The 16620-nt window shown below is 44.4% G+C and overlaps 1 protein-coding gene across 9 annotated transcripts; it reads right to left on the bottom strand.

The window, feature by feature from the left end:
- Nucleotides 1-7614: 7614 nt before the first annotated feature.
- Nucleotides 7615-11673, bottom strand: LOC123133727 (uncharacterized). 9 transcript variants are annotated; one of them, XR_006465372.1, is made up of 7 exons: nucleotides 11314-11673; nucleotides 11123-11253; nucleotides 10945-10994; nucleotides 10598-10653; nucleotides 8643-8850; nucleotides 7921-8046; nucleotides 7615-7816 (listed from the first exon to the last, which is right to left on the bottom strand). XR_006465372.1 is itself a non-coding variant. In XM_044553144.1 (4 exons), exons 1-4 carry the CDS (start codon nucleotides 11136-11138, stop codon nucleotides 7788-7790), a joined length of 534 nt encoding a protein of 177 aa, XP_044409079.1. In that variant the 5' UTR covers nucleotides 11139-11673; the 3' UTR covers nucleotides 7615-7787. The 9 variants fall into 9 exon arrangements, 1 of the variants encoding a protein (XP_044409079.1); XR_006465369.1 differs by having other exon boundaries at nucleotides 11123-11673; XR_006465368.1 differs by having other exon boundaries at nucleotides 10945-11253.
- Between the last annotated feature and the right edge of the window lie 4947 nt (nucleotides 11674-16620).

Below are 16620 nucleotides of genomic sequence, written 5' to 3'. Positions count from 1 at the left end.
TTCCATTAATCAAATGACAACTCTTTTGTCCATGGCTAAGAAACATGACCATCGTTGATAAACGAGCTAGTCAAGTAGAGGCATACTAGTGACACTCAGTTTGTCTATGTATTCACACATGTATCATGTTTCCGGTTAATACAATTCTAGCATGAATAATAAACATTTATCATGATGTAAGGAAATAAATAATAACTTTATTATTGTCTCTAGGGCATATTTCCTTCAGTCTCCCACTTGCACTAGAGTTAATAATCTAGTTCACATCACCATGTGATTTAACACCAATATTCACATCTGTATGTGATTAATACCCATAGTTCACATCGTCATGTGATCAACACCAAGGGTTTACTAGAGTCAATAATCTAGTTCATATTGCTATGTGATTAACACCCAAAGAGTACTAAGGTATGATCATGTTTTGCTCGTGAGAGAAGTTTAGTCAATGGGTCTGTCAAATACAGTCGTATGTATTTTGCAAATATTCTATGTCTTCAATGCTTTGCATTAAGCTACTTTAGCTAATTGCTCCCACTTTCAATATGTATCCAGATTGAGACTTAGAGTCATCTGGATCAGTGTAAAAGTTTGCACCGATGTAACTTTTATGATGAACTCTTTTATCACCTCCATAATCGAGAAACATCTCCTTAGTCCTCACTAAGGATATTCTTGACCGCTGTCCAGTGATCTACTATTAGATCAAAATTGTATTCCTTTGCCAAAATCAGAGCAAGGTATACAATAGGTCTGGTTCACAACATAGCATACTTTATAGAACCTACGATTGAGTCATTGGGAATGACTTTTCATTCTCTTTCTATTTTCTGCCATGGTCGGGTTTTGAGTCTTACTCAACTTCACACCTTGCAACATAGGCAAGAACTCCTTCTTTGGCTGTTCCATTTTGAACTACTTCAAAATCTTATCAAGGTATGTATTCATTGAAAAAACTATCAAGTGTCTTAATCTATCTCAATAGATCTTGATGCTCAATATGTAAGCAGCTTCACCGAGGTCTTTCTTTGAAAAACTCTTATTCAAGTATCCTTTTATGCTATCCAGAATTTCTATATCATTTTCAATCAACAATATGTCATCTACATATAGTTTTAGAAATGCTACAAAGCTCCCACTCACTTTCTTGTAAATATAGGCCTTTTCAAAAGTCTGTATAAAAACCATATGCTTTGATCAATTTATCAAAGCGTATATTCCAACTCCGAGATGCTTGCACCAGTCCATTGATGGATCGCTGGAGCTTGCACATTTTGTCAGCACCTTTAGGATTGACAAAACCTTCTGGTTGTATCATATACAACACTTCTTTAAGAAATATCCAATTAAGGAATGCAGTTTTGACATCCATTTGCCAGATTTCGTAAAATGTAGCAATTTCTAACATGATTCAGACAAACTTAAGCATCGTTACGAGTGAGAAAATCTCATCATATTCAACATCTTGAACTTGTTGAAAAACTTTCGCAACAAGTCGAGCTTTGTAGATAGTAACACTACTATCAGTGTCCGTCTTCCTCTTGAAGATCCATTTATTTAATATCGCTTACGGATCATCAGGCAAGTCCACCAAAGTCCACACTTTGTTCTCATACATGGATCCCATCTCAGATTTCGTGGCCTCAAGCCATTTTGTGGAATCTGGGCTCATCATCGCTTCCTCATAGTTCGTAGGTTCATCATGGTCTAGTAACTGGATTATCGTACCACTCTCGTGCGGATCTTACTCTGGAAGACCTATGAGGTTCTGTAGTAACTTGATCTGAAGTTACATGATCATCATCATTAGCTTCCTCACTCATTGGTGTAAGAACCACTAGAACTGATTTCTGTGATGAACTACTTTCCAATTCAGGAGAAGGTACAATTACCTCATCAAGTTCTACTTTCCTCCCACTCACTTCTTTCAAGAGAAACTCCTTCTCTAGAAAGGATCCATCTTAGCAACGAATAACTTGCCTTCGGATCTGTGATAGAAGGTGTACCCAATAGTTACCTTTGGGTATTCTATGAAGACGCACTTCTCCGATTTGGGTTCGAGCTTATCAGGTTGAAACTTTTTCACCTAAGCATCGCAGCCCCAAACTTTAAGAAACGACAACTTTGGTTTCTTGCCAAACCACAGTTCATAAGGTGTCGTCTCAACGGATTTTGATGGTGCCCTATTTAAAGTGAATGCAGCCGTCTCTAATGCATGACCCCAAAACGATAGTTGTAAATCGATAAGAGACATCATAGATCGCACTATATCCAATAAAGTACGGTTATGACGTTCGAACACACTATTAAGCTGTGGTGTTCCAGGTGGCATGAGTTTGTGAAACTATTCCACATTGTTTTAATTGAAGACCAAACTTGAAACTCAAATATTCTTCTCCACGATCTGATTGTAGAAACTTTATTTTCTTGTTATGATGATTCTCCCCTTCACTCTGAAATTCTTTGAACTTTTCAAATGTTTCAGACTTGTGTTTCATTAAGTAGATATACTCATATCTGCTCAAATCATCTTGCGAAGGTCAGAAAATAATGATACCCGCCACGAGCATCGACACTCATTGGACCGCATACATCGGTATGTATTATTTCCAACAAGGTAGTAGCTCGTTCCATTGTTCCGGAGAACGGAGTTTTAGTCATCTTGCCCATAAGGCGCGGTTTCGCAAGCATCAAATGATTCATAACCAAGTGATTCCAAAAATCCATCTTTTATGGAGTTTCTTCATGCGCTTTACACCTATATGACCCAAACGGCAGTGCCACAAATAAGTTGCACTATCATTATTAACTTTGCATCTTTTGGCATCAATATTATGAATATGTGTATTACTACGATCAAGATTCTATAAACCATCAACATTGGGTGTATGACCATAGAAGGTTTTATTCATGTAAACACAATAACAATTTATTCTATGTTTTAGATTAATAATCGTATCACAACAAACATGATCCAATCATATTTATGCTCAACGCAAACACCAAATAACATGTATTTAGGTTCTACACTAATCTCGAAAGTATAGCGAGTGTACGATGCTGATCATATCAATCTTGGAATCACTTCCAACACACATCGTCACTTCACCCTCAACTAGTTTCTGTTTATTCTTTAGCCCCCTTTTCGAGTTACTAATCTTAGCAACCGAACAAGTATCAAATACTCAGGGGCTACTATAAACACTAGTAAGGTACACATCAATAACCTGTATATCAAATATACCCTTGTTCACTTTGCCATCCTTCTTATCCACCAAATATTCAGGGCATTTCCACTTCCAGTGACCATTTCCTTTGGAGTTTAAGCACTCAGTTTCAGGTTTTGGTCCAGCTTTGGGCTTCTTCACGGGAGTGACAACTTGCTTGCCATTCTACTTGAAGTTCCCTTTCTTTTCCTTTGCCCTTTTCTTGAAACTAGTGATCTTGTTTAATCATCAACACTTGATGCTTTTTCTTGATTTCTACCTTCGTTGCTTTTAGCATCACGAAAAGCTCGGGAATCGTATTTGTCATCCCTTGCATTATAGTTCATCACGAAGTTCCAGTAACTTGGTTATGATGACTAGAGAACTCTGCCAATCACCATCTTATCTGGAATATTAACTCCCACTTGGTTCAAGCGATTGTAGTACTCAGACAATCTAAGTACTTGCTCACTAGTTGAGAAATTCTCCTCCATCTTTTAGGCGAAGTATTTGTCAGAGGTCTCATACCTCTTGACACAGGCATGAGTCTAAAATATCAATTTCATCTCATGGAACATCTCATATGTTCCGTGACGTTTCAAAAACGTTTTTGTAGTCCCGGTTCTAAGCCATAAAGCATGGTGCACAAAACTATCAAGTAGTAATCATACTGAGCTAGCCAAACGTTCATAACGTCTGCATCTGCTCCTGCAATAGGTCTGTCACCTAGCGGTGCATCAAGGACATAATTCTTCTGTGCAGCAACGAGGATAAACCTCAGATCACGGACCAAGTCCGCATCATTGCTACTATCATCTTTCAACATAGTTTTCTCTAGGAACACATATAAAACATAGGGAAGCAAAAACATAGGGAAGCAACAACGCGAGCTATTGATCTACAACATAATTTGCAAAATACTACCAGGACTAAGTTCATGATAAATTAAAGTTCAATTAATCATATTACTTTAAGAACTCCCACTTAGATAGACATCCCTCTAGTCATCTAAGCGATCACGTGATCCAAATCAACTAAACCATGTCCGATCATCACGTGAGATGGAGTAGTTTTCAATGGTGAACATCACTATGTTGATCATATCTACTATATGATTCACGTTCGACCTTTCGGTCTCCGTGTTTCGAGGCCATATATGTATATGCTAGGCTCGTCAAGTTTAACCTGAATATTCCGCGTGTGCAACTGTTTTGCACCCGTTGTATTTGAACGTAGAGCCTATCACACCCGATCATCACGTGGTGTCTCAGCACGAAGAACTTTCACAACGGTGCATACTCAGGGAGAACACTTTTATCTTGAAATTTAGTGAGAGATCATCTTATAATGCTACCGTCAATCAAACCAAGATAAGATGCATAAAGGACAAACATCACATGCAATCAATATAAGTGATATGATATGGCCATCATCATCTTGTGCTTGTGATCTCCATCTCCGAAGCACCGTCATGATCACCATCGTCACTGGCGCGACACCTTGATCTCCATCGTAGCATTGTTGTCGTTTCGCCACCTATTGCTTCTACAACTATCGCTACCGCTTAGTGATAAAGTAAAGTAATTACAGGGCTATTGCATTGCATACAATAATGCGACAACCATATGGCTCCTGCCAGTTGCCGATAACTCGGTTACAAAACATGATTATCTCATACAATAAAATATAACATCACGTCTTGACCATATCACATCACAACATGCCCTGCAAAAACAAGTTAGACGTCCTCTACTTTGTTGTTGCAAGTTTTACGTGGCTGCTACGGGCTGAGCAAGAACCGTTCTTACCTACGCATCAAAACCACAACGATAGTTAGTCAAGTTAGTGATGTTTTAACCTTCTCAAGGACCAGGCGTAGCCACACTCGGTTCAACTAAAGTTGGAGAAACTGACACCCGCCAGCCACCTATGTGCAAAGCACGTCGATAGAACCAGTCTCGCGTAAGCATACGCGTAATCTCGGTCCGGGCCGCTTCATCCAACAATACCGCCAAACCAAAGTATGACATGCTGATAAGCAGTATGACTTGTATCGCCCACAACTCACTTGTGTTCTACTCGTGCATATAACATCAACGCATAAAACCTAGGCTCGGATGCCACTGTTGGGGAATGTAGTAATTTCAAAAAAATTCCTACGCACACGCAAGATCATGGTGATGCATAGCAATGAGAGGGGAGAGTGTGTCCACGTACCCTCGTAGACCGAAAGCAGAAGCGTTCGCACAACGCAGTTGATGTAGTCGTACGTCTTCACGGCCCGACCGATCAAGCACCGAAACTACGACACCTCCGAGTTCTAGCACACGTTCAGCTCGATGACGTCCCTCGAACTCTGATCCAGCCGAGTGTCAAGGGAGAGTTCCGTCAGCACGACGGCGTGGTGATGATCTTGATGTTCTACCGTCGAAGGGCTTGGCCTAAGCACCTATACAATATTATCGAGGAGGACTATATGGTGGAGGGGGGCACCGCACACGGCTAAGAGATCAATGATCAATTGTTGTTGTGCCTAGAGGTGCCCCCCTGCCCCCGTATATAAAGGATCAAGGGGGAGGGGGCGGCCGGCCAGGAGGAGGCGCGCCAAGGAGGAGTCCTACTCCCACCGGGAGTAGGATTCCCCCCCCTTCCAAGTAGTAGGAGTAGGAGTCAAGGAAAGGGGGAAGAGAAGAGAAGGAAGGAGGGGGCGCAGCCCCTCCCCCTAGTCCAATTCGGACTAGACCTTGGGGGGGGGGCGCCCAGCCTCTCCTCTCTCTTTCCCCTAAAGCCCAATAAGGCCCATATACTCCCCGGCGAATTCCCGTAACTCTCCGGTACTCCGAAAAATACTTGAATCACTCGGAACCTTTCCGAACTCCGAATATAGTCGTACAATATATCGATCTTTACGTCTCGACCATTTCGAGACTCCTCATCATGTCCCCGATCTCATACGGGACTCCGAACTCCTTCGGTACATCAAAACTCATAAACTCGTAATATAACTGTCATCAAAACCTTAAGCGTGCGGACCCTACGGGTTTGAGAACAATGTAGACACGAATGTAACACGTTTTTGGTCAATAACCAATAGTAGAACCTGGATGCTCATATTGGCTCCCACATATTCTACAAAGATCTTTATCGGTCAAAACGCATGACAACATACGTTGTTCCCTTTGTCATCCGTATGTTACTTGCCCGAGATTTGATCGTCGGTATCTCACTACCTAGTTCAATCTCGTTACCGGCAAGTCTCTTTACTCGTTCCATAATACATCATCCCACAACTAACTAATTAGTTGCAATGCTTGCAAGGCTTATAGTGATGTGCATTACCGAGTGTGTTGGGGAATGTTGCAGAAAATAAAAAATTTCTACGCTTTCACTAAGATCAATCTATGAGTTCATCTAGCAATGAGAGAGAGGAGTGCATCTACATACCCTTGTAGATCGCGAGAAGAAGCGTTCAACAGAACGGGGTTGAAGGAGTCGTACTCGTCGTGATCCAAATCACCGGAGATCCTAGCATCGAACGGACGGCACCTCCGCGTTCAACACACGTACGGTTGAGGAAGACGTCTCCTCCTTCTTGATCCAGCAAGGGGGAAGGAGAGGTTGATGAAGATCCAGCAGCACAACGGCGTGGTGGTGGATCCAGCAGCGATCTCGGCAGGGCTTCGCCAAGCTTCTGCGAGAGGGAGAGGTGTAGCAAGGGGAGAGGGAGGCACCAAGAGCATGGGGTCGGCTGCCCTCCCTCCCCCCCTCTTTATATAGGCCCCTTAGGGGGGGCACCGGCCCTAGGAGATGGGATCTCCAAGGGGGGCGGCGGCCAGGGGGGAAACTTGCCCCCCAAGCCAGGTGGAGGCGCCCCCACCCCTAGGGTTTCCCAACCCTAGGCATAGGGGGGCCCAAGGGGGGGCGCACCAGCCCACCAGGGGATGGTTCCCCTCCCACTTCAGCCCATGGTGCCCTCCGGGATAGGTGGCCCCACCCGGTGGACCCCCGGGACCCTTCCGGTGGTCCCGGTACAATACCGGTGACCCCCAAAATTTTCCCGATGGTCGAAACCTGACTTCCTACACTACAACAGGAACCCCCCTTCACCAACGCATTGATGCGTTGTCTTATGTCCCAATAACCGTTGCTAAGGTCAACACCAACGGATTATTATGCGTTGCCGTTGGTGGCGTTGCAAGGGTCTACAACATATATAATTGCGTTGGTAAACGACGTAAAAATGCGTTGGAAGGTAGCCACATATATAGTTGTAGACCAACAACACTTCTTATGCGTTGGTAGATAACCTACACAAGATAATTTTATTTTCTATACATAGCATGAATTTTTTATATTGCAAACAATAATTATTAGTTCGATACCGATTGTGCACAGGAGTAGTAATCCATTGAACAGAAATATATCATATATTAAATTGACTCGGTTGCATTACATGGAACACATTCCAAATAGTACATACATGATTTTCTATACATCGACCATGAAAATGACATTCTACAATGTCTGGTGTCAGCGCCATTCTCCACCTTGCAATCAACTACTTAGCCATGCATCATCCCTTTATCTTGGAAATCTTCCGCAATAAACAACTGACATGAATGCGTAAAGTATCATTATTAAATCAGGTCAATAAAGGAATAAAAACAGAGCAACATATAAAGGTTGAAGGCCATGTGTAAGTTTTAGTCACTACCATCTTCGTCTTCCCACAGTTCATCATCCTGGTCGATAACCTTTCCTATGAACTTCATGTGATCACCTTCTATGACATTGTTACGAGATGAATCATCACCACACTGCCAATCACTCAATATTCGGTCTGAGTAGCAAAGCGCCAATGCAACAACTGAAATAAACTTAGCGTATACAGATGGAAGCCCACACGTACACTTAAATATTCTGGAGTTCATCCTTTGCTAAAGGAAGGCTATCATTAGTTCAGTTTAATCTGAATGATCACGAAAAATCCTTGTCGTTTCTTATTCCCATAAGAGACTCGATTTAATTGTAACAATGAATACATCTGAAGTAGGCATTCCACTGTTAGGAACTCGTCTAAAACTTTGTTCCCTTGCTCTTTTTTTTCTTCATATTTCGCAAGCGAAACATACATCAGGACCATATATCTAGCATTGTAGACATGCATGTCGTAATGAACATGTTTTTATCTTGGCACAAAAATAAAACTCCCATCCTAAGGTCAAAGTTTATGGTCACGTTAAGGCATCTAGATCGTAATATCCAAAAAAATTGTATACTGCCACTGGGTAATTGCAACTTTAAGATAGACACACACACACACACACACACAGCTCTTTTTTTTGTCCGACCATCTAAATAAAGAAGAGTAACTTGTACTAACCTCACAAAATGAAAACTTGAACTAACATAATAATAACTGATTGTGTAACTTACATTTAGGTGTAAGTTTCTTTCAACAAACTTCTGCAGACCGACACAAGTCCCTTTGATAGCACTATCGTTGTACACCAGTATTGTAGGAACATTCCTATCTGGGAAGTTCGAATACAGTCTCTGTAAATTATTTTCACAAATTTGGTTTCTGAGTATTTTGTCGCCAGTTCCTCCAGGCAAGTCTGAAAGCAACCAACAGTCTGGTATCCTGTGATAAGATCCATGGAAGTCTCAGTCAATGAGGAACTCATGATACAATTTCTTTCTAAGTTGCTTTCTGTATAATAAGCAAGTTTCGTAAACAGTTGAACCGGAAATGCAAAATGTTCACGCAATGATTTTGACCTTCAGCTCCATTCACGCAAAATCATTGAGTAGAAAATGGAGCTGAGGAACTCATGAAGCCACTAATCATAAGTACCTGCGTGGACAGCCACTCGCGTTCTGTCAACGCTCTGGCGGTTCCCAGTTTTGGCAGGCCGTCGTCCAGCTGCTGCCGGTCTTGCGTATAGGCACATCCATCTCGGTGGGCACTGGAGCCTCGACCTTGTTTTGGCTGGATAGATGGCTCGGAGATGCCCCTCTAGCCGCCCGGTTCCCCATCCTATTCGACATTGTAGTTGACCCTCGGGTCTCAGTCGAGGCGGCCCTTATTGACATAGGGCGCCTCGTGTTCCGCCGCCCTTTTGGCCCCGCTGAGGTGGCTACCTGGGATGTCCTCCTCCAGGACATCGCCCTCTTACCTATGGACGTGGCCGACTCTCCGGACGCCATCTCCTGGCGCCTAGATCCCTCCGGTTGCTTCTCCACTAAATCCCTCTACGCGGCTATTGCCCCCTCGTCAGCCCCGGAGCCCTTCGGTCTGATCTGGGACATCCGCCTCCCCCTAAAGATTCGGATCTTTCTTTGGCAATGGATCCGCGGCCGCCTCCCGACCGGCGTTGAGGTTCTTAAGCGCCATGGTCCTGGCGATGGAATGTGCCCCCTGTGTGGCACGGTAGAGGACGCTAATCACATCTTCTTCTCTTGCTACACGGCACAGTTCCTTTGGTCTTGTTTCCGCGAAACGGTTGGGGGACAGTGGTGCAACACCAACTTCTCTGACTTGCTTGCGGAAATTCAAGCCTCCCCCCCTCGCTACAGACATATTAGATGGCTGTGCGTCGGGGTTCTCGCTTGGACGCTGTGGACGGTTCGCAATAAGCTTGTCATTTAGAAGGTGCCCCTTCGGCGTGCTACTGACTCCATCTTTAAAATGTGTGGTTACTTGCAGCTCTGGCGGCCGCTTAGCCGCCCTTAGGACCGGGACGCCATCAACAGACTCCTCACCGACCTCCGTTCGTTGGCCTTCCGCATGGCGCCTCCGCTCCCGCCGCCACCCCCGGAGCCCGACTAGAGGATGTTTCCCTCCTGGCGCGTGTGCCTTTTTGTGTGTGTGTGTGTTGGGCTTGTTGAGCTGTGCCCTCAGCCGTAACCCTTGATGCTTGCTTTTGTTTGGACTTTGTGTGCGTGTGGACTTTGTGTGTGTGTGGACCTGTTGGATGTTGGCTTTGGCATTGGCTTTATATATAAAGCCGGGCGTGAGCCTTTTTCGGTAAATCACACACAAAAATAATGAATAACCAAATATACTAAACTAAAAGATCCATTATAAAACTACTTTCTTTGATTGAGAACAACTCATTAGATCCCAAAGAATTCATCATTCCATCAAAGATTAAAATCGCGGGGAAGGTCTAAGCTATCGCAGATCTGAAACCACCATGCGATTTGCTGCCTTCCCAGAATTGCGGGAGATCGCGCCGCTATCGCAGGCGATTGCGCCGTTTCTTCCTTATCTGTCACGGCAAAAATCTGGGCCGCGATTCCCTCTCGCCCGCGATTTTAAACTATGCATTCCATACATAAAAAATCAATGGATCAATTACACATTGTTTTCTTGCGGCAAGAAGTACCTTGTGTTGGTTTTCTGTGTACATTAGTTGCATTAATAACTTCCACGATTGTATGGCTGCATCGGCATGAGTAGGCATTAGGATACAAAATATTAATAAGCTATAATTCAACTGAAGTAAACTTGCAGAATCATTCCATTTGATAACAGTTTTTTTGCAGCAAATCCGATGCCAAAACAAATTGGACCAAACAACTCACTCTAATGCTAAGCATCAATAGAATATAATAAATTACAAGTTCAAGCTCTAGTGTGTACGCCTATCAGAGGGGTTTAAGTGGGCAGATGCAGCTTTGATTTAGGATTGGAGGGAGTCGGTAGTTAGGGATTATGGTAGTTGTCCCATACCTTGGCTGGATGAACAGAGGGACTCGGGATGTGCCGAGTAGGTCCTTTCTCTGGTAGTCCATCCATGTGTCCGATGTCGCACATGGTGACAGTATTACAAGGAGAAGGATAGAGGTACACAAGTAAGTGCTCAGTGTTGCAGCCTCAAAGACAGGACTGAAAAGGGGAGGGAACAAACCATCATCGTTAGGCATTCTCTAACTTACAAAGGATGCCGGTGCAAGCCAGCGCCGGCGGCGTTGGGTCTGGCCGAGTGATCAAGGTAGCGCAGACCATCGTCACGATGACTGGCAAAGAATCCGCCATGGCCTGCCACACAAAGAACAAGATAGGGTAAGTGAAGACGGGGTCAGGGGAGAAGTGGCTTACTGAACCGGCAGCGACGGCGGGGCCGAGGTAGCTAAGGTGGAGTAGCACCGCCAAGGCCGAGCTGGCAGCCATGCGTGCGGAGATGTAGTGGGGTAGTAGGGCAACAAAGCAGAGGAGCCGCGGGAGCCGCGCTGGCGACCTGTGGCTGTGGGCCGCGTGTAGGGGCGCGGAGGATGTCGCCATGGAGGAGGGGTCAGAGGAGACCAGCGAGGGGTAGTCGGTCCGGTGAGCGGCGGCGCGGCAAGGCGCCGGAGCTAGCCAGATTCAGAGGCGGAGGCGTTGTGGGCACAGAGAAAAAAGGTTTGGCTTCGCTGCGTGGTACCTGACGGAGGAGTTAGAGATAATGTGAAGTTTTTTTCCCTGTAGATAATGTGAAGGTGGGTATGGGAGGTTAGCCTAATGCGAGGTGTGGGGAGGTGGGAGGTTGCCCAAACAACACATAGATTGATTCGTTGGTAGATATGTGTTGTTGTACAGGGGTATTCGTTGTAGTGCTATATATAATTCTTTACCTCCGGACCATTCTGGAACTCCTCGTGCCGTCCGGGATCTCATCCGAGACTCCGAACAACTTTTGGTTTACTGCATACTCATATCTCTATAACCCTAGCGTCACCGAACCTTAAGTGTGTAGACCCTATGGGTTCGGGAGACACGCAGACATGACCGAGACGCCTCTCCGGTCAATAACCAACAGCGGGATCTGGATACCCATGTTGGCTCCCACATGCTCCTCAATGATCTCATCGGATGAACCACGATGTCGAGGATTCAATCAATTCCGTATACAATTCCCTTTGTCAATCGGTACGTTACATGCCCGAGATTCGATCGTCGGTATCCCAATACCTCGTTTAATCTCGTTACCGGCAAGTCACTTTACTTGTATCGTAATGCATGATCTTGTGACCAGACACTTGGTCACATTGAGCTCATTATCATGATGCATTACCGAGTGGGCCCAGAGATACCTCTTCGTCACACGGAGTGACAAATCCCAGTCTCGATTCATGCCAACCCAACAGACACTTTTGGAGATACCCGTAGTGCACCTTTATAGTCACTCAGTTACGTTGTGACGTTTGGCACACCCAAAGCACTCCTACGGTATCCGGGAGTTGCACAATCTCATGGTCTAAGGAAATGATACTTGACATTTGGAAAAGCTCTAGCTAAACAAACTACAAGATCTTTGAGCTATGCTTAGGATTCGGTCTTGTCCATCACATCATTCTCCTAATGATGTGATCCCGTTATCAATGACATCCAATGCCCATAGTCAGGAAACCATGACTATCTATTGATCAACGAGATAGTCAACTGGAGGCTCACTAGGGACATGTTGTGGTCTATGTATTCACACATGTATTACGATTTCCGGATAACACAATTATCGCATGAATAACAGACAATTATCATGAACAAACAAATATAATAATAACCATTTTATTATTGCCTCTAGGGCATATTTCCAACAGTCTCCCACTTGCACTAGAGTTCAATAATCTAGTTACATTGTGATGAATCGAACACCCATGGAATTCTGATGTTGATCATGTTTTGCTCTAGGGAGAGGTTTAGTCAATGGATCTGGTACATTCAGGTCGGTATGTACTTTACAAATATCTATGTCTCCATCTTGAACATTTTCACAAATGGAGTTGAAGCGACGCTTGATGTGCATAGTCGTCTTGTGAAACCTGGGCTCCTTGGCAAGTGCAATAGCTCCAGTGTTGTCACAGAAGAGTTTGATCGGCCCCGACGCATTGGGTATGACTCCTAGGTCGGTGATGAACTCCTTCACCCAGATTGCTTCATGCGCTGCCTCCGAGGCTGCCATGTACTCTGCTTCACATGTAGATCCCGCCATGATGCTTTGCTTGCAACTGCACCAACTTACTGCCCCACCATTCAAAATATACATGTATCCGGTTTGTGACTTAGAGTCATCCAGATCTATGTCGAAGCTAGCGTCGACGTAACCCTTTACGATGAGCTCTTCGTCACCTCCAAAAACAAGAAACATATCCTTAGTCCTCTTCAGGTACTTCAGGATATTCTTGACTGCTGTCCAGTGTTCCTTGCCGGGATTACTTTGGTACTTTCCTACCAAACTTACGGCAAGGCTTACGTCAGGTCTGGTACACATCATGGCATACATAATAGACCCTATGGCTGAGGCATGGGGGATGACACTCATCTCTTCCATATCTTTTGTCGTGGTCGGGCATTGAGCCGAGCTCAATTTCACACCTTGCAACACAGGCAAGAACCCCTTCTTAGACTGATCCATATTGAACTTCTTCAATATCTTATCAAGGTATGTGCTTTGTGAAAGACCTATGAGGCATCTCGATCTATCCCTATAGATCTTGATGCCTAGTATGTAAGCAGCTTCTCCAAGGTCCTTCATTGAAAAACACTTATTCAAGTAGGCCTTAATGTTGTCCAAAGGTTCTATATCATTTCCCATCAAAAGTATGTCCATAAGTCTGCATAAACCCAAACGCTTTGATCATCTCATCAAAGGGAATGTTCCAACTCCGAGATGCTTGCACCAGCCCATAAATGGATCGCTCGAGTTTGCACACCTTGTTAGCATTCTCATGGTCGACAAAACCTTCCAGCTGCATCATATACAGTTCTTCCTTAAGATGGCCGTTAAGAAATGCTGTTTTGACGTCCATTTGCCATATCTCATAATCATAGTATGCAGCAATTGCTAACATGATTCGGACGGACTTTAGCTTCGCTACGGGAGAGAATGCCTCATCGTAGTCAACCCCTTGAACTTGTCGATAACCCTTAGCGACAAGTCGAGCTTTATAGATGGTAACATTACCATCCGCGTCCGTCTTCTTCTTAAAGATCCATATGTTTTCTATTGCTCGCCGATCATCGGGCAAGTCTGTCAAAGTCCATACTTCGTTTTCATACATGGATCCTATCTCAGATTGCATGGCTTCAAGCCATTTGTTGGAATCTGGGCCCGCCATCGTTTCTTCATAGTTTGAAGGTTCACCATTGTCTAACAACATGATTTCCAGGACAGGGTTGCCATACCACTCTGGTGTGGAACGTGTCCTCGTGGACCTACGAAGTTCAGTAGTAACTTGATCCGAAGTACCTTGATCATCATCATTAACTTCCTCTTCAGTTGGTGCTGGCACCACACGAACATCTTCCTGAGCTGCGCTACTCACCGGTTCAAGAGGTAGTACTTCATCAAGTTCCACTTTCCTCCCACTTACTTCTCTCGAGAGAAACTCTTTCTCCAGAAAGGACCCGTTCTTGGCAACAAAGATCTTGCCTTCGGATCTGAGGTAGAAGGTATACCCAATGGTTTCCTTAGGGTATCCTATGAAGACGCATTTTTCCGACTTGGGTTCGAGCTTTTCAAGTTGAAGTTTCTTGACATAAGCATCGCATCCCCAAACTTTTAGAAATGACAGCTTAGGTTTCTTCCCAAACCATAATTCATACGGTGTCGTCTCAACGGATTTAGATGGTGCCCTATTTAAAGTGAATGTAGCTGTCTCTAGAGCGTATCCCCAAAAAGATAGCGGTAAACCGGTAAGAGACATCATAGATCGCACCATATCCAATAAAGTGCGATTACGACGTTCAGACACACCATTACGCTGAGGTGTTCCAGGCGGCATGACTTGTGAAACGATTCCACATTTCCTTAAGTGCGTACCAAATTCGTGACTTAAATATTCTCCTTCACGATCTGATCGTAGGAACTTTATCTTTCGGTCACGTTGATTCTCTACCTCATTCTAAAATTCCTTGAACTTTTCAAAGGTGTTAGACTTGTGTTTCATCAAGTAGACATACCCATATCTACTCAAGTCGTCAGTGAGAGTGAGAACATAACGATATCCTCCGCGAGCCTCAATGCTCATTGGACCACGCACATCAATATGTATGATTTCCAATAAGTTGGTTGCTCGCTCCATTGTTCCGGAGAACGGAGTCTTGGTCATTTTGCCCATGAGGCATGGTTCGCATATGTCAAATGATTCATAATCGAGAGACTCTAAAAGTCCATCAGCATGGAGCTTCTTCATGCGCTTGACACCAATGTGACCAAGGCGGCAGTGCCAGAAGTATGTGGGACTATCGTTATCAACCTTACATCTTTTGGTATTCACGCTATGAATATGTGTAACATCACATTCAAGATTCATTAAGAATAAACCATTGACCATCGGGGCATGACCATAAAACATATCTCTCATATAAATAGAACAACCATTATTCTCGGATTTAAATGAGTAGCCATCTCGTATTAAACGAGATCCAGATACAATGTTCATGCTCAAAGATGGTACTAAATAACAATTATTGAGGTTTAAAACTAATCCCGTAGGTAAATGTAGAGGTAGCGTGCCGACGGTGATCACGTCGACCTTGGAATCATTCCCGACGCACATCGTCACCTCGTCCTTCGCCAGTCTCCGCTTATTCCGCAGCTCCTGCTTTGAGTTACAAATATGAGCAACGGCACCGGTATCAAATACCCAGGAGCTACTACGAGTACTGGTAAGGTACACATCAATTACATGTATATCACATATACCTTTAGTGTTGCCGGCCTTCTTGTCCGCTAAGTATTTGGGGCAGTTTCGCTTCCAGTGTCCGCTTCCCTTGCAATAAAAGCACTCAGTTTCAGGCTTGGTTCCATTCTTTGACTTCTTCCCGGCAACTGGCTTACCGGGTGCGGCAACTCCCTTGCCGTCCTTCTTGAAGTTCTTCTTACCCTTGCCTTTCTTGAACTTAGTGGTTTTATTCACCATCAACACTTGATGTTCCTTCTTGATCTCTACCTCCGCTGATTTTTTTTGAGGGTGAATGACAGTGGGAGAGGCTCCCACTGACTTTTGTATTATTCACAAAAGGACGGTTACATAGTTGTTACAACGGGGGTATTAGAGTGGCCCCCCCAGCCGCATGAGCTACTTTGTACCCAACAGCACTAGTGACCCAAATTTACAATGTAGGTGGAAAGGAAAGGGCGAATTTCCTCCTTGCAGTTGTGAACCAGCAACTCAAGGAGGTACTTGAATCTGGCAAGCCAAGCCCCGAAGGAGTGTTGCACCCCTCTGAAGTGTTGATTGTTTCGCTCCATCCATAGGCTCCAAGCAGCCATGAGGAAGATGTCCATGAAGAGGGGTTGTCTCCAGGCTTCTCTCCCCCCGCGCAGCAGGTCCAGTCTATTGCCATCGACTGGCCAGGACACCCCAACTTTGCTCTAGCACCGTCGACTAAAGGGACATAGGAAGAACAAGTGTTCAATGGTTT

Source organism: Triticum aestivum, chromosome 6B (genome assembly GCF_018294505.1).
Source record: "Triticum aestivum cultivar Chinese Spring chromosome 6B, IWGSC CS RefSeq v2.1, whole genome shotgun sequence".
Classification (NCBI taxonomy): Eukaryota; Viridiplantae; Streptophyta; class Magnoliopsida; order Poales; family Poaceae; genus Triticum; species Triticum aestivum.
The sequence above is the reverse complement of the archived record's forward strand: the minus strand, read 5'-3'. Positions and strand labels throughout refer to the sequence as shown.